Raw genomic sequence first — 24,025 nt, forward strand, 5'->3', positions numbered from 1 at the left:
ATTTTGTATTGCATTTTTGATACATATTTTTCACTATTGTTTTTTTTTTTTCTTTTTTTTTTTCTTTAAGTCAATCTTCTTCTTCTTTCTTTCTCTTGTTGCATATGTCTTTCCCCATATCAATGTCGCTTTCAATCCCCCCCGAGACATGCTAGTATACTACCATACACCACCACCACCCAAAACAAACCACGTCCGGGATGAATTATGGAATCTGGTAAGCCCTGAAGCGGCACTTTCTGTACAAATTAAATATCAATCCTCGCCGAAATCACCGGCAGTGGAGTTGCAATTGAAGAAACCCATAAACAATATCAGAAAAGAGAATACATCCAGTATTATACATAACCATCGACCTGTCCAGCCCCAACATACCCAGACCAGTTCAATCGAGTTCTATCAAGATATTCATGCTTTTATGGCCTACGCCTGCTGAGGCTGCTTCTCTTCCGCCCCTTCCTCTAGCCCCAAGCTATCTTCAGTACTTGGGATCTCCGGAGCACCGGTAAATGCTGCTGTCCTCTGTTCCTGGACCTGGGCTTCCGATTTAGCCCATACCTTCCAGCGTTCATATTCTTGGTTTTCAAGTTCCATGCCGACTTCAAGGCGGGTAGGTCCGAATGTAGCACCTGTGGCTTCGGCTTCTTCGGCAGCGACTCGCCGTTCAATGTCTTCCTGGAGACGTAGACGATAGAATTCACGACGCGCAATATCATAGGCAGTGCTCTTAGTCATATCGGGGACATTGTTAAGGAGCCAGAGCTGACGCTGGACGACGCTGTTTTGCGGGAACAGGGAAATGTTTAGCGTCGGGGGAAACGATAGAACCCGGATGGCATTCGTTCTGAAGCAACGAGACAGAGAAAAACATACCTCTCACCATCCAATCGCTTGCCTGGTTGCTGGAGCCGGCTCCAGTCATAGTTTTCATAATCCTTTCCGGTACTTTCAAGCACCACTCGGGGTCTCGCAAGCTCCCAGGGGTGATCACGGAAAAACTCCTTTCGCAACAGGTCCTCTTCGTACTTGATCTCGGTGGGCAGGAACATACGGCTGGCTTTTTTCGGTTTCACACGCTTCTCTTGAACTTCAAAAACGACCTGCGGCTTCGAGGCTCCGGGAAGCGTTTTCACACGCTGGCGGACGAGCTGGTGCTGCTGTTGTTGATTCCGCACCAGGACCTGGGCGGGGGGGATATCGCGCACGACATTGATCCATTTCGGGATTTGGTGAGTCTTACCGGCCTCCTTCTGGCGGAGCGCCGTCTGTCGGACTCGGAGAGCTGTGAGATTGTATTTGCCCATGGCGGGATCGGAGGAAGGCGGCGGCCAGAAGGGCGGCCGTAGGGGATAGGCCGATTAGGATGGAAGAATTGGAGAGGGACCAATGGCCAAGTAGAACGCACGTAATTGTCCAAGAACAATCTCCTCCGGGGGACAGACGATGGAGACCTGCGGTACGGTTTGATCGTGGAGTTTTGGCGATGGTGGCCGAGCGCGCGGGTGAAAAAGAGGATTGGCAATGAGCGGCTCCGATTGGACCGACAGTGGCTCCGCTCCGGTGCAAAGCCAAAGAGATTATTGAGGGAGAACATAATAATTTGACGCGGAGCTTCACCTTAGAACCACCCTTTCCCAATCCTCCTCCCCCCCAAATTCAGAGTTTGTCTTCATTCGCGGCCTGCCACGCTCGAGGAGCAGTCTGCTCAATTCTTTTCAATCTGCTCGAGACCTCCTCGGGATATGCACGGCTGACTCGATGCCACGATGTCTGCCGTCTCATGCCTCATCCCAATAGGTTCCAGAGCTCGCCCAACCTGCGACTGCCCCCTTCGCAGGGTTTGGATACGTGCTTCTCCGTCAATTGCAGTTCCATGTCTAAACCAGAATCATTCTCCTACAATGCTTCCCTCCGGAGACTCGGCTCCAGACGCCCTCGCCCGTCCGCTGCCTCTATAGCAGACCTTTTCGTCAGCTCGCTGGTGATGGCAGGCTACTGCCGGGAGCACTCCCCTCGAGGACGAGGGCTGTCAACAATGTCTGCAAAGACTTCGAGGTGCGAGATGGCGAGATGGCGAGACAGGGGCGTGACGAGTACAGGGCATTTGCCGAAAAGACGCCTGGATTATCTAGGGTCACCGGCAAAGTGTCTGGGGGTGGTGCATCGTCCAAGAACACAACGGATGTTCAACTCCGGTATTGCGCAAAAGTTAGAAGACGACGAGAGCGAAGACATTCATATATCAAACCGATCAATAGAGAGACCCTCGCCTAGGATACATCACAAAGATGCGGAATCAGAACAAAGGCCACATTTAGATGGGAGGTTACCACCACCGCAACACGCGCTCGAAGAATTGAATTGCGAGTCGATGACAGGCACCTTCACTCTAGAGGAGTCAGAACAGAACACGTCTCGCCTCGCCTCTAGAGAAAACGCACCTGACCACCAAGTAGATCCGCCTGCGGTACCGGCCATATCCCGCTACCAGGGGAAGACGAGCCCGGCTAAAGAATTACACGAAGCTACCTCAAAACTATACCGTTCTGTGTTTGGGGATTCCTTGGATTGGAAGCAGGCTGTTGACACTGTTGTTGATGATGGGCAAGTTGATTCATCGTCACCTCGACCTGTTGTGCTTCGTAAGGATAATAGAGAAGATGCCTTGGAGCTTCAGTCGGTTGCGGTATTCGTTGAAGCCATGTGGGACGAAAAAAAGTCTAACCAATATATTTTCCGACTGTACAGAGATCTTCCATATCCAGGAGTTTCGTACTTGTCGAAAAGGACACGAGGGGCACTTTTGCGGCGATTCGCTAACCCTCCTAACCGCCGATGGGTTGATGCTCGCCGCTACCTCGGGATAATAGAAGACATGGTAGCTGCCAAACTTCCGGTGTCGCGGTCCTTGTGGAGTTCTGCTATTCATCTGGCAGGCCGTGCATCTGGCAAAGTGTGCAAGAGGGATTTGGTGAGATCAATCGGCCTCTGGCAGCAAATGGAACATGTGGCCGGGGTCAAGTCAGATGGCGTCGTCTTTAACATCCTTTTCGATATAGCCATTAAAGCTGGCCAATTCACAGTCGCAGACCGTCTAATGGAGGAAATGGCGAGACGTGAAATTACTTTTACCCGCCCTGGAAAGGTTTCCAAAATGTACTACTGTGGAATGCAGCAGGATGCCGATGGCATCCGTCAGACGTTCGATGCATTCGTGACTAGTGGGGAGATTGTTGACACAGTGGTGCTGAACTGCCTGATAGTATCCTTTCTTCGGGCTGGGGAAACGAAGACTGCAGAGCAATTATATCATCGCATGATGCAGGCACAGAACACCGTTGAGCTTGATCTCGAGAGGCTACATCACGGGCCGAGTTTGACCTCAGAGTTCATGGTTTATCGCAAGAAGTCCAGGAAGCTCAATCGGCTCTTACAAGTATCTGCTTCTCTTAAGGATCGACTGCCTGAACATCATCGAGCTTTGCAGGAGGCCCTTCCTATGACACCCGACACGCGGACATTCCATATTCTTCTTGCTCACCACGCCTATCGATCGGGCAACCTACACGCTTTCATGTCGGTCATCGGTGACATGGAAAAAACCTTTACAGTTCCACCGCGTGGAATGATATATCTGTTGCTTTTCGACGGATTTGCTTACAACGGCCGAAAGAGAAAGGGCTGGACCGCTGAACGGCTGTGGAACGCATGGCGAGCGTATCTTCGCGCTCTCTACGAATCGAAGAACAGATTCAATGACCGCTTTCATCTTCGCACAGCAAAACTCGTTTGGGAAAATCCGCTAGGAAGTAGCGCTGCATTGCTGGCGGCACAGACACCTACACTACCAAGAAAACCAATCGGTTTATACACCCCATTGCCATCAGGCAAGTCCGAGGCAGACGCCACGTCTGCAGAACACCAGCAGGAGCAGGTAGACGAGAGTGACGAAACAAGCAAGGAAGATGTCGACGAATTAGGTGCCAATGATGGGGTAGCCGAATTCGATGATGACATTGATACCGACGAGTTGTTCAATTACCGAGGCCGAGACCAGCATGGCGAGGACGGCGAGCTTGAAGTGCTGGAACGCCAGATTGAGAATGGAGTATTTTTAGGTCGTCGGATGATCATCATCATTCTTCGAGCATTCGGTGCTTGCTGCGGACCTAAGGAAGTTATGGAGGTCTGGTTGCACATCGAACGACTTTGGCAACCCAAAAGGCGCAAGGCGCTTGACGTCATGGCCGTAAAGGAGGAACTGGAGAAGCAAATAAACAAAGGCAGTAGGAGACACTGAAGCCTGACTGAATGGAGTTCAGTGCGTGTACATTATAGACCTGTTATATATACCCTCCAGGTGCATACCAGTTGATGACAGCTATTAGACTAACTGCACTATCTTGATCCTGTACAGTGAATATTTTTGTGACATCTAGTTTTAGCAATAATAAATTGAACCTCAAAAAAGACTTAGACATCCAGAAGATAAACCAGACAGGCATTCGAGCTCACTGTTTACTACTATTACTACATCAGGAAAAGTAATGACTGCCATCCCACGTGATATCGCGTTCCATCTTTTACTTCAACGCGTTTCGCAGGACTTCCCTCAAGTAAATTCAAACAAGCCTTCTCTTTCATTCATTAAACCCATAAATTTCTCGATATAAAGATGCAGCGGAGATGATACACGGCAATCTGACGCGTCGCAAGGTAGACTTGGACTTTTATCTGCACCGGGTTTTCCGAAAGAAGTCATTCCGGTGAGTGCGTTTACTCTTGGGCTAGCACTTAAACTAACTAACCGTATGCTCTGAATAGTCCCCTACAGCGAGAGGTAGTCACCGCAGCCGTAGAAGGCCACGATGTCTTCCTGCAGGCATCCACATCCTTTGGAAAGAGCTTGTGCTTCCAATTGCCTGCCGTCATCAGCCATGGCGGTTGGTCAACCTCCACCATGTAGACTCCTGTCTGAGACATTCGACGTATTCTAAATGTTCCTCTCTTACACAGTGACTGTCGTTGTATGTCCTCTCCTTGCATTGATGGTAAGTTAAAGCCGACGCAATACCAGGAATCCACGTCATTGAAGCAACGCACCTGCAGACAGACCAAGTAAACGCGCTACAAGCCTTAGGAGTAGCAGTGGCAACCATCAACTCGACGACCTCTCTATCAGAGAGACGCGAGATCCTCGCAGACCTTCTCTCAGGACATCCCCGAACCCGCCTTCTTTATGTCACCCCAGAGCTATGCCAAACGGAGATGTTCCGGCGGAATCTCCAAACTATCCATTCGCAGGGAGAGCTGAATCGTATCGCCATTGACGAGGCCCACTGCATCAGTGAATGGGGTCATGACTTCCGCCCAGCGTACAAGGAACTCTCCTGGTTCAAGCGGGCCTTGAACAACCCCCCAGTTCCGATCAGCGCCTGCACGGCGACTGCAACCCCGCGTGTCCGAAAGGACATCATTAACCTCCTTGGTTTAGATCCCGGCCGACTGAGGATTTTCAATACACCATCAGCTCGACCAAACATCCATTACGAGATCAGATATCTCCAAAATTCCATCGACGACTCGGGAGACTCCGGAAAGGCCCAAGTGGACGACTTCGTCTCCTGGCTGAAGTCCATCCAGAGTCGCCGAGAGGCCAGATTAGGCGGAGAAAATGCTAATCTTCCACCTATATCTGGTATCATTTACGTCTCCTTCAGATCAGCCTCGGAGAACCTTGCCGGCATTCTGTCGACTTCATGGAACGGCAATATCCGAGCGGTTGCGTATCATGCCGGTCTTTCCTCCCAAGACAGGACTCAGATCCAGTCCCAGTGGACTTCCCCGCAGTCACTCCCAGAACAAAGCGGCCAAACCCCAGCATTCTACATAATAGTCGCAACGAATGCGTTCGGCATGGGAATCGATAACCCCCATGTCCGATTCGTAATCCATTGGAACCCGCCCCGAAGCTTCGAGGGGTTTGTCCAGGAGTCCGGTCGCGCAGGTCGCGATGGTCGTGCCGCCGCATCAATTGTATACTTCAACACCCAAGAGCGAGATAAAGCACTCGATCGTATCCGACGAGACGTTGAAAATGCCTACAACCGCGCCAACAAGAAACCCGCGAATGGAGCACCAAAGGACGATCCTAACAGCAATCTACAAAACCAATACGCTCGGCTGCGGAGTTTTCAAAAAGTGGTTCGCTATTGTGAGTCAACTAGCCGCTGCAGACATGACATGATCAAGGATTTCTTTGGGGACCTGGAACTGGAGAGGATGGGTTCTCAGGCCCCGAGCTCCGAAACGAGAACCGGCTCAGGCGCATCACCGTGCGACTTTGCTTGTGACTTTTGCAAGGAAGGCCCCAGGAGTCTAACGCTTCGCAAGGCACGGATGACCGTTGAGAATGAGCTGATGGATTGTACGCAGTGGGATTACATGTCGAACATGGAGGCAATGTATCCGGATGCGTTCTCTGGTTTCGACTAGGGATGAACTGCGGCATGGCTATGTATCCTCTGCTCTTGTGTATAACATACAGGGGTAAAAGAAATATATAATCAGATCAATGAATCTACCAGAGATGGCCATCTTAGATTTTAGAGTGTCTGTATAGTGACAATGTTTGGCATTGTTACCTATTCTATTCTTTCTTCGAGCAATATAACCTGCACGGCATAGGCCAGAATTCTCAATACGTGGCATCCAAAGAATAGCAGCTAAGTATAAGATTCTGAAATATACTATTCATTCGAAAACCAATGGCCTCTACTACGCTTGTAAGCATTGCGCAGAAGAAAGATATGGAGCTGAGCGAGGAATTCCAATCTTTTCTAGCACGAAGACAATATTGCCCAAATCCGAATTCATCAGATGTCAAACATAGAGATAAGCTATAAAGTTACACCTGCCAATAAGTAGGTGAATTTATCGGCAACGGTACCAAGGTAGAGTAGTTCGATTCCTCCTGCTTTTGCGGTTGTTGTCCATTTCAAATAACTAGGGGAGGACATGCTCACAGGCCTGGTGGGGGTGGGACCTATATCATACCGGGTCAGTAAAGGCAAGCCATTCTTTAATGAGACCTTGGTAAATACGTACTGCACTGTAGCTGCCACCGGGAGGAGGTGGAGGGGGGGAACCTGAACCAGGAGGCGGAGGAGGCGGCGCTTCACTAGTCGGAGGGGGAGGAGGGGGCGCGGGACTTGGGACTGCGACTGCGGCTGAGACTGCTGTTGCTGCTGTTGGGCATATTGCTGATAGTATTGGTAGTAGGCGACGTAGTTCTGATATCCACCGTAGGCAGCGTAGGGATCGGATCCGTAGTACTGTGCATACTGTGCGCTATAGTCGGCTAGGTTCTGTCCTCCCGATGTTCCTGTTGCGCCTTGCGTGGCTGGGCTACCAGACGTAGAGGGCGAGTTCTGGTGCGAATGATTCCCATAGCCACCGCCGCCACTGCCACCCCCATGACCCCCGCCGTAGCCTCCACCATAGCCCCCTCCCTGATAACGGTCTCCACGCTGACCATATCCGCCATAGTTGTGCTGGGGTGGGTTCTCCTTGAAGCGCTGATACTGTTCTCGAACATTGGCCAAAAGGTCCTCGCACAGCTCTTTTGCGCTCTGAACATCGTTGGGATCGGGTCCACTGTGCGTTATTAGCCTTCAGAGCTTCAAGATGAGGGGATAGATTACTTACGCAACATGCAAGAACATCGGCTCCTCGCTTTCTCTGCCAGTACTGGGTTCCATGAAGCCGGAGCCCCGACCTTTGATTTGGACCTTGCATCGGGTTCTCTGCTGAATATGCTTTACATACGCACCGCCCTGTCCGACCACTTGGGCACGAAGGTTAAAGCCAGGAATTGGCTCAAGGTCCACTGGAATCCGCTCTTCGGGCCATTTACGCTGAGAATAGTTAGCATGCCTCTCAGCCCTATGGAAAATATTCCTGCAATTTCATACACGACCGTATTCGTCACGTTCCACTTGTTCCGGCTCACGTCGACGGAATCGGCGCTCATCGACCAGATTGGGGAGTTCCTTCTTCATGAGCTCGTCGATCAAATCCACGGCCTTTTCGAGGCCCTCTTTATTCGTACTCGTCACATGTAGGTACAGCGGGGGGTTCTGTGGAGAGTGGCGGTACTCTGTCAGATAGTCACTCGTCACCGCACGTGGACAATTTCACATACCGCGGCAGTTGCCATGCTCTTATCCGGGTAATAGTTTCCTCGAGTCGTGACATCTTAAAACAAAAATTAGAGATGAGCTTCTTTCTTCACTAATAGTTGACAAGTTTAACATGGAGTGAAGGCGTACCGGCGCCAGTTTCTTCCTTGATCTAGAGGTCACGCAGCGGAGGTCAGCAGATGCAAACGAGGGGAAATGGGATGCTATGGATGATTAGGACTGGGTAAGCTTTGGCCACGACCCTATGCGGAGAAATAGAAGAAAAAGATAAGAAAAGGCAAAGGGTGAAGGGGCGCATGGCCGCAGCGGAAACCAGCTTGCGAAAGGATGCCTGGAATATCAGCGGATGCAACAGGAGTAATTACCATCTTCTGAGTAGAGCCCTTGGTCAGTGTGTAACGGTTGCGCAAGTCATTAATCTCAATGTCCTTGATATAGTCTCCATCAGCAACGTAAATGTCTGCGTTAAGTTTCGATGCTTCTCCAGCGGACGGTGATGCGGCTGCCGGTGCGGGACTTGTTGCCTACCAGAACAATTAGTTAGTTGTGTATCTTCCTGGGTTTGAGCGACAGTAGTCACGCATGGTATACTCACCGAACGGATAGGTGGAACATCGACATGCTGAATACCCTTCTTTGCTTGCAACTGAGCGTTGATCTTGGCCGCTGCGGCAGCTATATTTTGTCACGATGTCAGCCTCTTGTATCTCCTATATCCCATCCAACAATTTCTTCCAAAGCACAAGGGAGGGCAGTCATACCTGCAGCAGCAGCAGGGTCCGCGCCCCCAGACTTCTTTGCCGGGTCTGCGCTAGGGCTTCGAGGTTCGCGACTAAGCGGGCTCCGAGTACGAGTAGCTTCAGACTGTCGCGAGGAGGGAGATCGAGAACGACGATCGAAACGAGAGGCCCGGCGAGGCTCTGCTTCTGTTTGATCAAAGCGGGATCGTTTGACACGGCGTTCGTCGTCGGCCATGATGAACAGGGAATTTAGATGTTGAGAACTGAACAAGAAGGAATTGGAGCAATCACAATGCGAGTGAGATGCTCTAAAGACTGGTACCACCGCAAAGGACTTCTTTGAAGGCGGTGGAGAGCGACGGATCACCTGGTTGGACGCTAGTGTGCTCTGGGGCGGTGGGACCAATGAGCGAGAAGATGTAACCCAAGAAAATCGAGATGTTGAAGTATAATTCCGTAGAAGAACAGGAGGCTGAATCCTCAATGAGAACAAATCTGTAGGAAAACAAAAGATGATCTGGCAGTGATCTGAGATATACCGTGATATACGCACATACACACACACTGGCACCAACCAAAAGCAAGAGTCACGAATGAATCTGGGCCCCCAAAAAAGCAAGTCAATGCTGCACTGTGACCAAAGTGGTATAGCGGGAATGGTCCGGAGTCAGTGACCGACTCCGTCCCAGAGCCTGAGTCAGCACCCCGACCTCGGAAGTCTTCGACTATAAAATGCGATTTATGACTACAATCCCCATCCGTCGAGTGTGAAGTCACTGCCTCCATCGTTTCCTTCGTATTGCCTGCTTTCTCTTGCAGGCCAATTCGGGAGACCATGGCTTTCCGGCGTCCTTTGATGCTGTCCAAGACAGCATCAGCGCCTTTTTCCTCTGTTGCTGGCAGAACTGCCCGAGTGGCTGCGACTCTGCCCCGATTCACCACAGCTAGAGCCTCTTCCAGCTCGACCTCCGCCCTCGCCTACAAGGCGCTCCATCGTCGCTCTCCCCTTCCTCTTCCTGTGTCGGACTCCTCTCCACAATGGGATGCCCCGACTGCCGTCTCGTCGATTCTGTACGAGACCCCCGTTGCGCCGACCAACCCCCCGAAGCGCCATATCCTGAACTGTCTGGTGCAGAACGAGCCTGGTGTTCTGTCTCGCGTTTCGGGAATTCTGGCCGCTCGTGGCTTCAACATTGACAGTCTGGTCGTGTGTAACACCGAAGTCGAAGATCTGTCCCGCATGACCATCGTGCTGCAGGGTCAGGATGGTGTCGTCGAGCAGGCCCGTCGCCAGCTGGACGATCTCGTTCCCGTTTGGGCCGTCCTCGACTACACAGACTCTGCTCTCGTGCAGCGCGAGTTGCTTCTTGCGAAGGTCAGCATCCTGGGCCCCGAGTTCTTCGAGGAACTGCTTCAGCACCACCGCGAGATTACCACTTCCGGCGAGACCCTCGAGGGCCAGAAGGATAAGGCCGAGGGCCACAAGCAGATCACTGAATTCCACCCCCGCAATCTGCCTCCCAGTCAGGCATTGAGACACAAGCACGAGCATCTTGATGCCATCACCCGCTTGACCCACCAGTTCGGCGGCAAGGTTCTCGATATTAGCAACAACAACTGCATTGTCGAAGTGTGAGTGGTCATTTACCTCGTACGCATTGGTGCATTCACTGACATTGTTAATAGCTCTGCCAAGCCATCTCGTATCGACTCCTTCATGAAGCTCATCGCTCCTTTCGGTGTATTGGAGTCTACCCGTACCGGTTTGATGGCTCTGCCTCGTTCTCCTCTTCACGAGCAAGTTGAGGAGATTGAGAAGGAGGCTGCTGATGTTGTCGACGCAAGCACCCTTCCTCCTGGTTAAATTGGATATCCGAAATGAAAAAGATTCGCAATGAAGAAGCAAACTTGTTTTCCTCCGAGGGTATAATATTTAGTGTAAATTTTAGCAGTTCTTTTTTGTTTTTCCTTGTTAGTCACGCACTTCTCATGAGTACATCATCTATGTTTCCATGTCGTCGACGTGAAATTTGGTTCAGTTTAGCTTCATCGCCCTTCACAGGCATGTATTTCTTAATCGTGGTAGTGGTATGGTAACTTCAAGTTGTATTAGTAGGAGAGGAAAAAATGGAGTTGGTAGCCAATTGCTCAGTCCCGAAATCCAACCCCGCACAACTGTCTTACAGCCAATACTATGCCCTCTATACCCAAACGCCAGCCCCCGTAGCTTGAGAAGGCGAAAACAAAACGCCCAAGAATAAAGAGTGGATGCTTCTAAATACCATTCGCAAAAGCCATGCCGCTAAATCTTCACCCTTGCGGTGATCCCCTGACCATAGTATGTTATGGTGGTGCGATAGTGTCGAATCAGCACACAAACCTTTGCTACAGCATCCAACTTGAGTGTACCGCCAAGCGCTCTCTTCAAAGCGTCATATCCTATCCCACTCAGATTTAAATCAACGGGTAGCCGCGGGGTCGTGGAGAGCCCCGGTGGCACCGGGAACGGAATGTAGTAATTGATACTACCAACCTCTTCATGCTTCTCATAGAAGGCATTGGCTTCTACCGACGTGATCTCTATGGTCGTATTAGGAAATGGGGAAGACAATGTGAACTCCGCCGTTGATGACCATAGGTGTAGCTAGTAGCAGGCAAAAGTCAGCAAGACCAAAAGCACCTTGTAGAAAACTGTCTTTACTTGGAAGATGTTCCCCAGGAGAACATATCATCAATAGTGATTGTCGTGTAGAGAAACGACTTCCATGAAAGTAGACAGTACCGTTGTATCCTGGATAAACTTTGGCTTTCCATCCTCATCACTAGGGTTTCCCGGGACAGGCACCCTTGGGATTGGGACTTCAAGTCCTAGCCTGGAGAGCGCCTGTCCAAGTTCTGGTAGAGCCGGGAATGTCCCCTCATGACTGCGAATTATTACGGACGTGTTGTACCCTGGTAGTAGTTAGGCAAACAGACCCACGTAGCAAGATCTCAGGTAAACAATCTCACCGGAAACATATCGGGAGAGCATCTCTTGGCCAGCAGTAATACCAGCCGAGCCATCTAATTCGAGTGGATTCCATTGTAGGTCGGCATGGATACCAGAATTTACCCCAGGCACAATCACAAGGTCTCGAGCAGTTACGTGGGCCACTTTGGTCTTATTGTAGATAAGCACTAAATCAATGAAAGGTACCGAAGCGGAGTATGGCGACGGATTCGTCATGTTGATTTTGGCTTTCATCACGAGTGACGATTCAGTTGTAGGTCCGAGTGCTATCGATTCGACCCGTGGACTCAGTCGTTCGAGTGAGTCACCGTACGGTGCTATTCAGGTATCAACAAACCAATACGCCTGTCTCAAGTTATTGCGACTTACGCTTGACGTTCACGGCACCCTCAGCTGGTATTCCACGGACAGCATAGGTTCCAATCCCTGTAGAGACCTCTGCATCCACATTTGCAGCAACAGTCAGTCTCACAGGCTGTCCTTCAAAGAGTAAGGCTTGTAGAATATCTGTCAAAACATCCCCATCAGTCACCTGAAGTGGCGTATGCTTCATGGAAAACTCAACGAGCAGAGCTGGAGCTCCATCGACATTTTCCAGAAGGGTGGAATTAGCTGGCTGCCATTCTTGTAAATTCAAAACACCAAGCTTCTCCCCATGATAATAGATATCAGAGTTGGCACGAACACGAGGTACATCCAGGTAAATAAGGTTTAGCTGCTTAGGCAACCCAATCAAGACTTTCACTAAGGCGGATACCCTAGGTTGAGACTCGGGTGTATCAGGATCTGCAAGAGGATTAGGCATGTCGAAATGCACATCTGTCATGGTGAAGTTTTTGACGAGATTGTCCAGAGCATGTCCGGTAAAAGCCAAGGGTACTGTCACAGTCTTGAGAATGTCTACCACCCACTCAGGCGTTTTCAGAGATGGAACGTCGGCTCCACGAACATAAACTGTAGTCTGAAGACCTTCCATATAACTCTTCATTAGAAAATCCAAGGGAGATTTTTTCTTTCCAGGACAAGCCTTTGTTAGATCATCAGAAAGGCCCTGGACAATTCCCGCAACGTCGATAGATGTGGGTTGTCCTGAATATATCGGGAATCCTTTTGTTGAGACTTCCGCTACTGAGATATATGGGTCGTCTGGCGAGCAGTTGGGCACGAGCACCTCAAACCCGAGCGGAGGGATCCTCAGGCCAAAGGGGGAATCGACAAAAGCAGCCACGGAGGCATCTACTGCCATAGCCCCGTCATGTCCGGGCGTATCTATATCGTGCACATTGAACTTTGTAACATTGACTTTGGGGAGGGTTGGGAAATCGCCCTCTACATACAACGTCAGAGATCACTTGTCAAAAAAAGAATCGCGTGACCTACCATGGAAGGTTATAGAGTGGGTTATCGTTTGTTCGCCCAGACTCAAAATACCAGATCTGAGTGGTACTGTTGCTGTCCCCTGCAGTCGTAAGTGGCCGAGTCTCCCTTCTAACCAGTCTACTGCTACCGCGTGGATACCAGGGATGTCGCCAGCGACTAGGTCCGCCAAGACGTTAACGTGGTTGATGTGGCCATTCTGTATGTTGACTTTGATAGAAGGTAGAGATGCCGTTCCAACGAGTACGTTGCCATACTCTGGAAGATGCACTTCGACTTCCGACTGGCCTGTCTCGGCCTCTCTACCAATCCATGTGACAAAGCGACCAAGATTCCGCACTGGCGCTTTCTTTATGCGACCTGCATCAAGAACGAAGTCTCCCTGTATCCTCGCCTGAATTCCATCTGCTGTAGCCGACTCAACCGAAATATTAGTTGGCTTGAACACGGCGGCATCCACTGCATACTGTTTCACGACAGCAGGCGCAAGAAAGGCGAATATGAGAATTGTTATAATCGCAATCAGAGATAGCAGGATGCAGAGTATTGGCCATCGTACTCTGCCTCGTGGTTTCTTTGGATCATTGGCGGAAAGAAAGTCTTCTGAAGCTGCCGAAGATCGTCTGGGTGCAACGCCTCCATATGTTGCCAAGTCCTCTTCCCGGCTGAGGAGTAAAGGGGTGGACTCGGAAGATAATTCGAATGGAAGTGCAGGACTCGAGTCGGAAGATTGTCGTTTGTCAGTCGGTGAGGACGGACGTGAAGAGGGCCTGGACCCCTTGTTCAGTAAAGACCTGCTTGCCTCTTCAGCCATGATGGCTGGGGGCGGATAAGTGGGGAGATGGAGAAGAGGGATGCGGAGGAGATAACACGATAGCAATACGTTATGGATAGATAAGAAAGGTGATAAAGAGATGATGGTGTCCGTAGACTGAGAACAGAAAGCTACCGGGGGTTATGAGTCGGTAGAAGGGAAATTCCAGGCTAAGAATAAGCATCAGAATAATCGACTTGTGTATGGACAACGCACGCAGGATGAATTGGCCCAGACCTGGAAGTATAGCCTATCAATGTGAATCAGCGTGATGATCGGCAATCATACGACGCTAACCCGAGCTGGAGAAGGCGTGGTGTGGAGACGGAAAAAGCGGATCACATTGGAGGAGTCACACTTAACGCTTTCAAGCTGACTGAACTGACTCGACGAGCGAGCTAAGGTACGATCTTTCTTTTTTCTTTTTTTTGTTGCTGCTGGTGACTCTTTCCTTTAGTCCGGTAAGAAATTGAGTCATCTCAATTCCCCGATTCTTGCTCTATATATTCCTCCTGTACGCCATTGCTTCACCGCATACACCACCGTTGAATTATCTCATCATGACTTGCGGTCTGAAGCTAGCCGCCGCTCGTTACGGCAACCATACCTTGCGCCAGAGGATCCCACTCAACGCGGTGCGCCGATACTCTTCTCAGACTACTACTTCTACGGCTCCCCCCACCTCGCCGTTTGCTCCTCGCCATTTCCTTTCCATCGCTGATCTTACCTCAACGGAGTTCGCAACCCTCGTCCGCAATGCATCTTCACACAAAAGAACCATCAAGTCCGGGTCCATCCCTCAGAATCTGCTTGGCTCGATGACTGGGCAAACAGTCGCCATGCTGTTCAGCAAACGCAGTACCAGGACCAGGATATCTACTGAAGGGGCTGTGGTGCGCTTGGGAGGACATCCAATGTTTCTAGGCAAGGATGATATCCAACTTGGGGTCAATGAGTCCTTATATGACTCTGCAGTTGTAATCTCCTCCATGGTCTCTTGCATTGTAGCCCGAGTCGGCAAGCACGCTGAAGTTGCAGACCTTGCCAAGCACTCAACGGTGCCTGTGATCAACGCTCTCTGTGACTCCTTCCACCCCCTCCAGGCCATTGCCGATTTCCAGACCATCTACGAAACATTTACTCCTAAGGCCCATCGCTCGGATAGTTTGGGTCTCGAGGGCCTCAAGATTGCCTGGGTTGGCGATGCAAACAACGTTCTGTTCGACATGGCGATCGCTGCTACCAAGCTAGGTATTGATATCGCCGTTGCGACCCCGAAGGGCTATGAGATTCCTGCTCCGATGATGGAGTTCATCAAGCAGGCCAGCAATGGTGTCTCGAAGCCAGGAAAGATTATTGAAACCAACGTTCCTGAGGAGGCGGTTAAGGGTGCAGATATCCTGGTGACTGACACCTGGGTTTCCATGGGACAGGAGGCTGAGTCGATCAAGCGAATTAAGGACTTCGAGGGCTTCCAGATCACTTCGGAACTTGCCAAGCGTGGTGGTGCGAACGAAGGCTGGAAGTTCATGCACTGCCTGCCTCGTCACCCTGAGGAAGTCAGCGATGAAGTTTTCTACAGCCCGCGATCCCTGGTCTTCCATGAGGCGGAGAATCGGCTGTGGGCTGCGATCTCAGCCATGGAGGGCTTTGTTGTCAATAAGGGAAAGATTGAGTAAGCCTTGAAAAAGAACTAAATCATCAAAAACATAGTCTGAATATCCATCTCGAGTGAATTAATGGACGTGTCTGACTTCCCATACCAACCTAATGTATAGAACACCAGAAATATGTATTGGAGTAAAACACATCTATATACGGAGCACACGAGAACAGTGTCTGGTAGAATCCGTAGTTCGAGCACTGACATAGTGATATCAACAGAACTCTACCATCTGATCAAGGAAAATCCTACCAATTTACCTAACAGAAAGAAAACAGCCCTAAAGGTTATAAGAAAAAAGTCCAGAATGGAGCAAAGCCGTTGGTGCCCGCATTCACATGTCACGGGCGGAGTTGCCGACAAAACAAGGCCAACAACCCTCCAAAATCTCATGAGTTGCTGCATCCATCATACCATTAATGAGCTTGCCACTCTCTTAGTTCCCTCTTCCGATATTTATTGCCCTCCGTGGCCCCAGGCACTTTAGATGGAGGTATGTACTTCCCTGCTGACGGGTAGTAATAATTTACCTTCTAATGACTCCACAACAGCTTTCGCACTCCGGGGGCGGCTTTCGCTCGCGCCGCTCTTATCCCTCACTAAACCATGCTTCCCTAGCTCCCTTGACATCTCGATTCCCCATTGATGACGATGTCGAGCATCAGGATTACTTTACCCCCAGAGCTGAAGATGCTGAGTCCTACCACAATGCCCATGATATACCTACAAAGACTTCGTATCTCTCTAGTTACTCCGTTCCTGGTACCCCAGGTCTCTTGTCTCACTCCCGCAGCGGGTCCAGGCCCGACACCACCAGCGGAGTAAAAGCTCGACCCGCGCACACCTGAGCGACACCAACCTCGAAGGCCAAGATGATGCCCAACCATTTCACCACCAAACGCCGAGGACGAAGCGACACTCATCTCGTCCTCGCCCGTCAGACTCAGCTGGTCGTCGCGATGCAGAGTGGATGCTCCGCGCTGGGATCGCACTAGCTTCGTCGACCCGAGAAGAGAAGGGCCAGAGTTGGCTCGCGAAGCGAGAGAGCTCGACTAGTCTAGTTGATGAAGGTAACTACGACGTGGAGTCCCCTGGTCACTTTAGCAAAGTGACTAGGAAATCCAGATCTGGGCGGTCAACCCCGGCGGCCTCTCGGTCGCGCGTTGTCAGTAGAAGGGGCAGTCGGCCTGACCTTGCCATGACCGGCCTCGAGATGACTTCTACTAGGCCGGGTGATAGCGGCAGGCTAGAGAGTCCTGCGCTTGATGTGCGACATTTCATCCCGGATTTTGTGGACGAGCGTATCCGTGCGGAGATGGCGATTCTTCAACAAGAGGAATATACCTCTGATTCTGACGAGTACTCTGACTCAGAGGATGATATCGATGAGCTGGAGCTGCAGCGCTTGACCCGAGAGCGCGGTTTTGGGTTGGGCAGCTGGTTTGATCGCATGGTGGAATGGACAGTATTTGGTGTTGATGACTGGCCACTTTCTTATTCCAGCGGGCCTGTTGACCAGGCTCCCAAGAATGTTGAGTGGGCAGAGCCTAGTGCCGCTGATGAAGACGACGACCAGGTATCCATATCAGGACGGACTGATAGGACTGATGGTGCGTCGACCATTGGCGATCCTGAGGACCCGACAGTGATAGACAAACCAGGCGACCATGGGGGCTGGGAAGATGCATGGTGGCTATTTGGTGTGATGAAGCGTACGCTGTTATGAGTATGATTCTGTTGCTTGAGTAAAGCATGGGGGGCGTATAGAATGTCAGATTGTGGATTGCTTTTTGGTATATATAATTGTTCAACCTAAGACATGGATTTGATGACCATACGAATATTTCCTCGTTATGTACTGTAACGCATATGATATTTAATATAACACTGTTCTAAATGTCACGTCACAACTCTCGACTCCATCTTTTACATAGTTGTTAAACAATACGTCCTCTTTGCTAGACATAAAGTCAGTTTTCCAACAATACTAGCCTCATCCCTCACCGAGTTGATTCTGCCCAACAGACCCCTGTCAGCAATTCTGATACTGGTTCCATGGGTTCAATCCACTCGCTCCACTACCCCTGAGGAAATGGCGCAGATGCCCACGTAACGGGGCTGATGGGTCCTCTGAGTTGTTCAATCCATCTTGCGTCCACTGCCCATAAAACAGTGACACAAATCAGAATAATTCTTTTTTCTCTTTTTTCTTCTTGTCCTTTACTTGACACGTAACCTGACCCGGTGACCGAAAATTTCAGTATATAACTGAGTCCTCCCAAGATGCATAGAGAACAAAACACAAGTCACATTCCAGTAGAATAAAGAAAAATATGAAAGGGTATACAAGTCAGGTAGAAAGGTAGAAAAGATAGAAACCTAATCAATATAGTTCGGTAGAAAGTTCAAGAAACGTCCGAAATGTCGATCGTAGTAGAATAAGAAAGAAAACCAAAGGAAATGAATCAAAGAAGGATAGAAAACCATGCTTAATCTTGATGACACAATGACATGGTGATGATAAAATGAAACCTGGGCCACGGGCTGATACTCTAAGGAAAGGCAACATACAGATGGACTCTGACTGGCACAAGATGAAAATGAGAGGGCGACAAAAAAAAAAAAAAAAAAAAAAAAGAAGGATGTCTCTTTGCACACTGTAAACGCCAAGTTGACCCTCAACTCTCTAGTTCATGCAGTTGGTATCGTGATCGTATCATACGTAGATGTGCACGGTCGAGGATTTAGACAGTAGTTCTGGGGATATCGAAGACGAGAAGATATAGGTGTCTCTAGGATAATCGTAGGGTATAAATAGGTCATAGAAGTTGGTGGGTTTACCATGGCCCAACTTTAACTGGAGTCCCCAGTCCGTAGGTGCCGGACAGCAGCTGCTCCCGGATGGACCCAAAGTCATTACCGCCTGGGCTTGCATGAGTTTGGGTTTCAGGTCCGTGCATCCATCCTAAACTGACTCCAAGCTCGTTGACGGCCGCCTGCAGCTTACCACCGGAGTTTTGGTTGTGCTTCGCCAACTTCTGATCCCAACCACCATACTGTAACTGAATGCCCCCGCCACGTTTGGCAGCCTCCCGGATCACAAGGATCCAGGCCTTGCAAATTTCATCGTATGCAGAGTCCCGCTCTATGTTGTTCTGGGGCGTGTGCCATCGTGGTAATGCGTGAATGATTTCGGTGGCGCCATCTAGGTAATTTAGAGATAAAGAAGGTTGGGTTTCGTTAGGTGGTAAGAAGTGCGGTGTGAAGTCGCTCAAGGCATCTAGAAGATTGGATAGAGGTTGTCGAACTCGGTTATAAGCGTAGTCGGATGCCGGGTTGCCACCCAAGGGGAAGGAGGATTGGAGAGTAGATTGGTAATTTCGAAGCACCTGAAGAGCGGAGGATACACTCGGGCGAGGAGCAGTATGAACAACTTCATCAACTAGTCCCGGATGGCGTTCACACATCGATCGAAGGACCCCTCGGAGAGCATCTGTATCTAAGGTCTCGAGCAAACGAGGAAGCGACAGGGGTCGACCGCTGACATTCGGGCGGGCCCGTTTCAGATTTCGACTAGGAAGAGACCTCGGTGTGAATGCTGGCGAGCTCGTCGGGGAGGCAGACATTCGTCCATCATGATCGTTACCATCGTCGTCGGCTTTCCGCTTGCGGCTATTAGGGGTGTAGGTTGGTGTAGACACTGGAAGATATTCATTAGCATATTCGTTATCTCGACCATCGGCTATCAATGTAAGGGGGTTTCTTACTTGGACGAGGGGAGGAAAGACGGGAATATTCGTAAAAGTGTGGAGGCACAGGTGGTGTAGCCACCAAGCTGTTCATGATGACCACGGACAGTTGGTGGGCGGAGAGATGGGAGAAACCTGACGCTGACTGAACGACGGTGGTATGGGGTATTATAAGAAGTCAGCTACAGGGCACGAGGAGAGGGTGCAGAGGGAAGAGAGAATGCAAGGGAAAGACAAAAAATACAGGAAGAGAGACTGAAGGAGTGAGGGAGAGAAGATGGAATTGGTGGGGAAGAGAGAAAGCAGAGAAGCGGTGGACTGGAAAAGGCGGTTGCGGGAGGCAACGCACGCCTTCTGTGCAGGTCGAGTCTCCATGATGACTACGACATTATTTTCCTTATCGTCACTTTCTTATATTCATTCCTTTTTCTTTTTTTTCGTTTTTGGCCTCCAACTTCAGTCTTGAAGGTTTATGAAAACTCAAACAGTGACTCGAATCTTTGTTTTGTTTTAGATTTATTTCCGTTGCTCTGGGCCCCCTTGCCATGATCACCGTTACCATCATCAATCATCATAATACAAAGTTTGAGGGGGTGGGAACTATACGCAAAAGTTCTCATGAATTTTAATTTTTATTTCATTTCACCCATAAAAACATATGGTAAAGTAATTACACGGAAAGCAAACCACACGATGATACCCTGTTTTTCAAGCCCTCCGACGCCAGGGAAATGCCACCACCACCACTCATCATGACAATTTGTCAAACACAAGTGGAAACACGATGGTTGGGATGAAAGTAATATCGCTGTAAGAGAAGTAAGGTAGTAGTTGTAGTAGTAGGAGTCGTACGTCTATAGATACAAGGACTGTGCGGCAACAATGTCCCTGCGGACCTTGGTTAAGGCGGTCTCAAATTTACTCTCAAGTTCCTCGCTCCCCATGACCTTGGCGGCCTGTGCCATCTGTCGTAAACATTCTTCCAATCGGCGGAAGACGCGGATCAAACTGCCTTCGTACACATCCGTCATTTTACTGATGTGATGAAAGAAGGAATCATTAGCGTCTTGTCTCACTCTGAACTAAACGGTGGCAAACAGGGACTCACCAGATATCAGCGAAGGACTTGCCATTCGCCCAGTCATATATAACCTCCATCAACTCCCAATGGAAGCTCTGCACATACTCCTCTTCATTGACAGCGAGCTTTGACTCCTGAGAAACCTTGGCAACAATTCGGGCTTGCGCCTGGATTTCCTTGAGGGGCTTCGCCAACTCGTCCCGTGTTAGGGCAGGGGTCTCCTTGGACTTCTCTTCGAAAACGAATACACTCAGCACCGAAGCGACTTGTTCAGGCGTAAGATTGTTGAAGAAACCATTGAAAAGCAACTCGCTGAGCATCAACTCATCACCCGTGCTAATTTCACAGGCCACACGGGCTTTCAATTGCACGACCTCCGCTTCGTTGATGAACCCAAACCGACGAAGCACTCGCTTGCGGCACTTGAGTTCGTCAAGCTGCATGATCGACATAGCCTCGGAGATCTTCTTTTTGGTGGCCTTGATCTTGGATCCAGTTTCAACCTTGTCTGAGTACTGTTCATAAAGTTCCGGCAGACGTGGCGAATTGTGTAATGGGTTAGAGAGGAGACGAGATTCAAGCACTTCAATTTTCTGCGGTCTGCGTTAGCACACCTTAGACATCCATTCACAACGAAACTTATCTTACCCTGAGCAACTTCTTGAAGTTATCATCCTTGATGTTCATATTTTCAATCGGATCAAGTACAGCGATGCCGTCAGGGAAGCGCTTTTGCACTTCATCCAAAGCCTTCTTTACCCCATTCTTTGAATCTGCTGAACGTAGATCCTTCGGGAGGAAAATTCGAATGTGAGAGATGGAGTGGACACAGCTGAGGACTACTGGCACCACCTCCATGCGGGAGTTTTCGCCCTCCTTCGGCGGCCTGACGCCGGACGGCAATTCTTCAAAGGTCTTAGTGCCCACCGACGGCCCGTCGGCGATCCTCAGTAAAACGTCAACAACATATTTCTGGTACGGTGTAGGTTCTTCAGTCGAGTTCTTTGGGGGCTTGCGTTGTTTGTAGTTAACAACGACACCCCATCCGAAATCTACATCCTTGTGCTTGATGCTGATCAAGCGTCCAGGCTGAATAAAGGGAAGGCAGTAATTGGGATGACTTATAACTGCCTGCATGTCATCGGTGAATTGGCGGATTTGTTTCCTCAGATCGTAGTATTCACGAATGGTTCCTTCGTCAGAGATAGTCATGTTGGCCCTCTTCTCCTCCAACTCAGCAAGCTCTGTACTCAAATTAGCAAGATGAAATAGTATCAACACATGGGTATACACATACCCTTTTCAAGAGTGGCAACGCCGGCAGTATTTTGGAACTGGTAGAAACATCTTTCCAGCATAAATTCAGGTGAGATACCCTCTACACGCATGAGGTTCAGAATCATGTTGTAGCCCAGATGGAATGCTGAATTCAGTCGGTCTTGTTCACCACGGACGATCTCCTTCGCTACAGCGGGATCCATCTCTTCACCAACCATCATAATAACAATACCTCGGTCATCGAGACCTCTCCGACCAGCACGACCGGACATCTGAATGAATTCTGATGGGGTGACCCAGCGCTGACTGAATCCGTCGAATTTGCGAACGCTTGTGAAAACAACGGTTTTCGCGGGCATGTTGAGACCGATAGAAAATGTTTCAGTAGCGAAAAGAACCTTGATAAGACCTTCTTGGAAGAGAATTTCAATGGTCTCCTTCAGGATGGGAAGAAGACCAGAGTGGTGGACACCGATACCTCTGCGCAAGAGAGGTAGAATGTTTTGAATCTGCGGGAGGTTCCTGTCCTCCTCTGAGAGCATCTCAATCGCGCTGTTAAAAACCTTGGAAACCATTTCCTTCTCAGAGTCGTCGTTAAAGGCTAGGTTGCTCATCTGTAGAGCACCTGACTCGCATTCACGCTTGCTGAAACTGAAGACGATCACAGGGTTATAGTTTTTGATCATGATCATCTTGACGATCTTGAAGATGTCGCTTGGGCCCTTATTTCCACCTTTGTTCAACTTCTTATCTTTGCCCTTCCCTTTCCTCTTGGCCATGGCATCCGCTGGGTCATCGCCCTTTTTGTCCGCAATAGTGCTCATAGCCTTCTGGAAGTTTTCCTCACGGAAAACACCTTTCTCATCTACAACCAGGTGGATTCCTTCGGCACCAGCAGGGAAGAAATAATGCTGTAAGGGTGTCGGTCTGTAATCGGTGTAAACAACGTGGCAAGGTTGGTTGTGCATCTTGACGATCCATTCGGCGAATTGCATGGCGTTGGGGATTGTGGCGGACAAGAATACATATCGAACCTTATCTGGAAGCAGAATGATGGTTTCCTCCCAAACCACACCTCGGGCTATATCCCCAGTTAACGAGATGAATCCCAGCGTCAACCCTGAAGAGACTTACTCGCATCACGCATATAATGAATTTCATCGAAGACAACCCACGCGACCTCACGCATGATCTCAGAGCCACGGTAGAGCATAGACCGCAAAATCTAAATCATGTTAAGAATACAAGGCCCAGAACAAGGGTGAGGAAACCTACCTCCGTTGTCATGACCAAACAAGTAGCCGTCGGGTTGATGGTAACATCACCAGTCATTAGGCCAACATCTCCAAACTCCGCTGCAAATTCTCGGTATTTCTGGTTGCTAAGGGCCTTGATTGGACTTGTATAAATAACTCTCTGGTTGTTCTTCAAGCTCTGGGCGATAGCATATTCGGCGACCACGGTCTTTCCAGCACTAGTGTGGGCTGAAACAAGTACACTTTCCTCTCTTTGAATCGATGCGATGGAAACCTGCTGGAACGGATCGAGGGTGAACGGCCATACTCGCGCCGGGTTCTCGGGAGCTTTATGCTCGGAAATGGGCACATATGGATAGTTCGGTGGAATCGCGACCTGGTGGCGAATTTGATGCGATAATACAACTGATGCTGAATCATTGGCGGCTTGAAGTCCTGCAGACCCGGCGACTTCACGCTCTTGCGCCGTCTCGAACAAGTCGGCTACCACGGGCTCCGGTTCCTTCTCGAGTCGCGGCCGTTTCGCATCTGGTTGTTCATTGTTGTCTGTTGTAGGCGCGTCGCCCTCCTCTGGCTCGGAAGTCTCTTCAACAGGGGCATCGGCGACGGCGACGGGTTCCTTTGCCTCTACAGTGGCGCCACTTTCCTTCACATCGCCATTGACCTGACGTTTCTTGCTCTTGTCTTTCTTGGAACGTTTGGGAGCTCCGTCAGAGGGCTTGACAGCCTGGGGCTGGTCCTCAAAAACATCGAAAAGTTCATCCATGGTCGGTCGAACGTTCAAGGTCGGCCGCAAGGAGCAAGGACGGACAACGACCGGATGGTTGAAGTGCTCGTCGCACTATGTCGCACTCGC

At 49.9% G+C, this 24,025-nt stretch overlaps 9 protein-coding genes across 9 annotated transcripts; 4 read left to right on the top strand and 5 right to left on the bottom strand.

Annotated features, from left to right (window-relative positions):
* Positions 1-289: 289 nt before the first annotated feature.
* On the bottom strand, positions 290-1,304 carry rsm25 (mitochondrial 37S ribosomal protein mS23; the record flags this gene model as incomplete). The annotated part of the gene is made up of 2 exons (XM_015552985.1): positions 290-778; positions 874-1,304. 2 exons carry the CDS (start codon positions 1,302-1,304, stop codon positions 424-426), a joined length of 786 nt encoding a protein of 261 aa, XP_015404320.1. The 3' UTR covers positions 290-423.
* Positions 1,305-2,182: 878 nt separating this feature from the next.
* Positions 2,183-6,495, top strand: ANOM_007730 (putative RecQ family helicase RecQ; the record flags this gene model as incomplete). Its single annotated transcript, XM_015552986.1, has 5 exons — positions 2,183-4,249; positions 4,717-4,766; positions 4,825-4,943; positions 5,017-5,051; positions 5,110-6,495. The coding sequence occupies 5 exons, from the start codon at positions 2,183-2,185 to the stop codon at positions 6,493-6,495; spliced, it is 3,657 nt and encodes a 1,218-aa protein (XP_015404310.1).
* Positions 6,496-6,801: 306 nt separating this feature from the next.
* Positions 6,802-9,326, bottom strand: ANOM_007731 (KH domain-containing protein; the record flags this gene model as incomplete). Its single annotated transcript, XM_015552987.1, has 9 exons — positions 6,802-7,045; positions 7,108-7,656; positions 7,708-7,916; positions 7,974-8,138; positions 8,204-8,256; positions 8,331-8,352; positions 8,567-8,725; positions 8,797-8,876; positions 8,963-9,326. Coding segments are annotated over 9 exons (1,641 nt in total), but the record flags the coding sequence as incomplete, so codon positions are not given.
* Positions 9,327-9,776: 450 nt separating this feature from the next.
* ANOM_007732 (acetolactate synthase regulatory subunit) lies at positions 9,777-10,990 on the top strand (the record flags this gene model as incomplete). Its single annotated transcript, XM_015552988.1, has 2 exons — positions 9,777-10,573; positions 10,628-10,990. The coding sequence occupies 2 exons, from the start codon at positions 9,777-9,779 to the stop codon at positions 10,803-10,805; spliced, it is 975 nt and encodes a 324-aa protein (XP_015404312.1). The 3' UTR covers positions 10,806-10,990.
* A 253-nt stretch (positions 10,991-11,243) lies between these two features.
* ANOM_007733 (uncharacterized protein) lies at positions 11,244-14,142 on the bottom strand (the record flags this gene model as incomplete). Its single annotated transcript, XM_015552989.1, has 5 exons — positions 11,244-11,585; positions 11,724-11,893; positions 11,951-12,268; positions 12,321-13,280; positions 13,332-14,142. 5 exons carry the CDS (start codon positions 14,140-14,142, stop codon positions 11,244-11,246), a joined length of 2,601 nt encoding a protein of 866 aa, XP_015404313.1.
* A 560-nt stretch (positions 14,143-14,702) lies between these two features.
* Positions 14,703-15,821, top strand: argB (ornithine carbamoyltransferase; the record flags this gene model as incomplete). The annotated part of the gene is made up of 1 exon (XM_015552990.1): positions 14,703-15,821. One exon carries the CDS (start codon positions 14,703-14,705, stop codon positions 15,819-15,821), a length of 1,119 nt encoding a protein of 372 aa, XP_015404306.1.
* Positions 15,822-16,242: 421 nt separating this feature from the next.
* ANOM_007735 (DUF3984 domain-containing protein) lies at positions 16,243-17,531 on the top strand (the record flags this gene model as incomplete). Its single annotated transcript, XM_015552991.1, has 3 exons — positions 16,243-16,298; positions 16,357-16,541; positions 16,577-17,531. Exons 1-3 carry the CDS (start codon positions 16,293-16,295, stop codon positions 17,529-17,531), a joined length of 1,146 nt encoding a protein of 381 aa, XP_015404307.1. The 5' UTR covers positions 16,243-16,292.
* Positions 17,532-18,642: 1,111 nt separating this feature from the next.
* ANOM_007736 (cut8/STS1 family protein) lies at positions 18,643-19,648 on the bottom strand (the record flags this gene model as incomplete). The annotated part of the gene is made up of 2 exons (XM_015552992.1): positions 18,643-19,505; positions 19,573-19,648. 2 exons carry the CDS (start codon positions 19,646-19,648, stop codon positions 18,643-18,645), a joined length of 939 nt encoding a protein of 312 aa, XP_015404308.1.
* A 760-nt stretch (positions 19,649-20,408) lies between these two features.
* ANOM_007737 (ATP-dependent RNA helicase MTR4) lies at positions 20,409-23,935 on the bottom strand (the record flags this gene model as incomplete). The annotated part of the gene is made up of 6 exons (XM_015552993.1): positions 20,409-20,589; positions 20,663-21,228; positions 21,284-21,879; positions 21,933-22,994; positions 23,048-23,138; positions 23,189-23,935. 6 exons carry the CDS (start codon positions 23,933-23,935, stop codon positions 20,409-20,411), a joined length of 3,243 nt encoding a protein of 1,080 aa, XP_015404309.1.
* Positions 23,936-24,025: the final 90 nt, after the last annotated feature.

The sequence above is a fragment of the Aspergillus nomiae genome (assembly GCF_001204775.2).
Source record: "Aspergillus nomiae NRRL 13137 chromosome Unknown contig00272, whole genome shotgun sequence".
In the NCBI taxonomy this organism is placed as follows: domain Eukaryota; kingdom Fungi; phylum Ascomycota; class Eurotiomycetes; order Eurotiales; family Aspergillaceae; genus Aspergillus; species Aspergillus nomiae.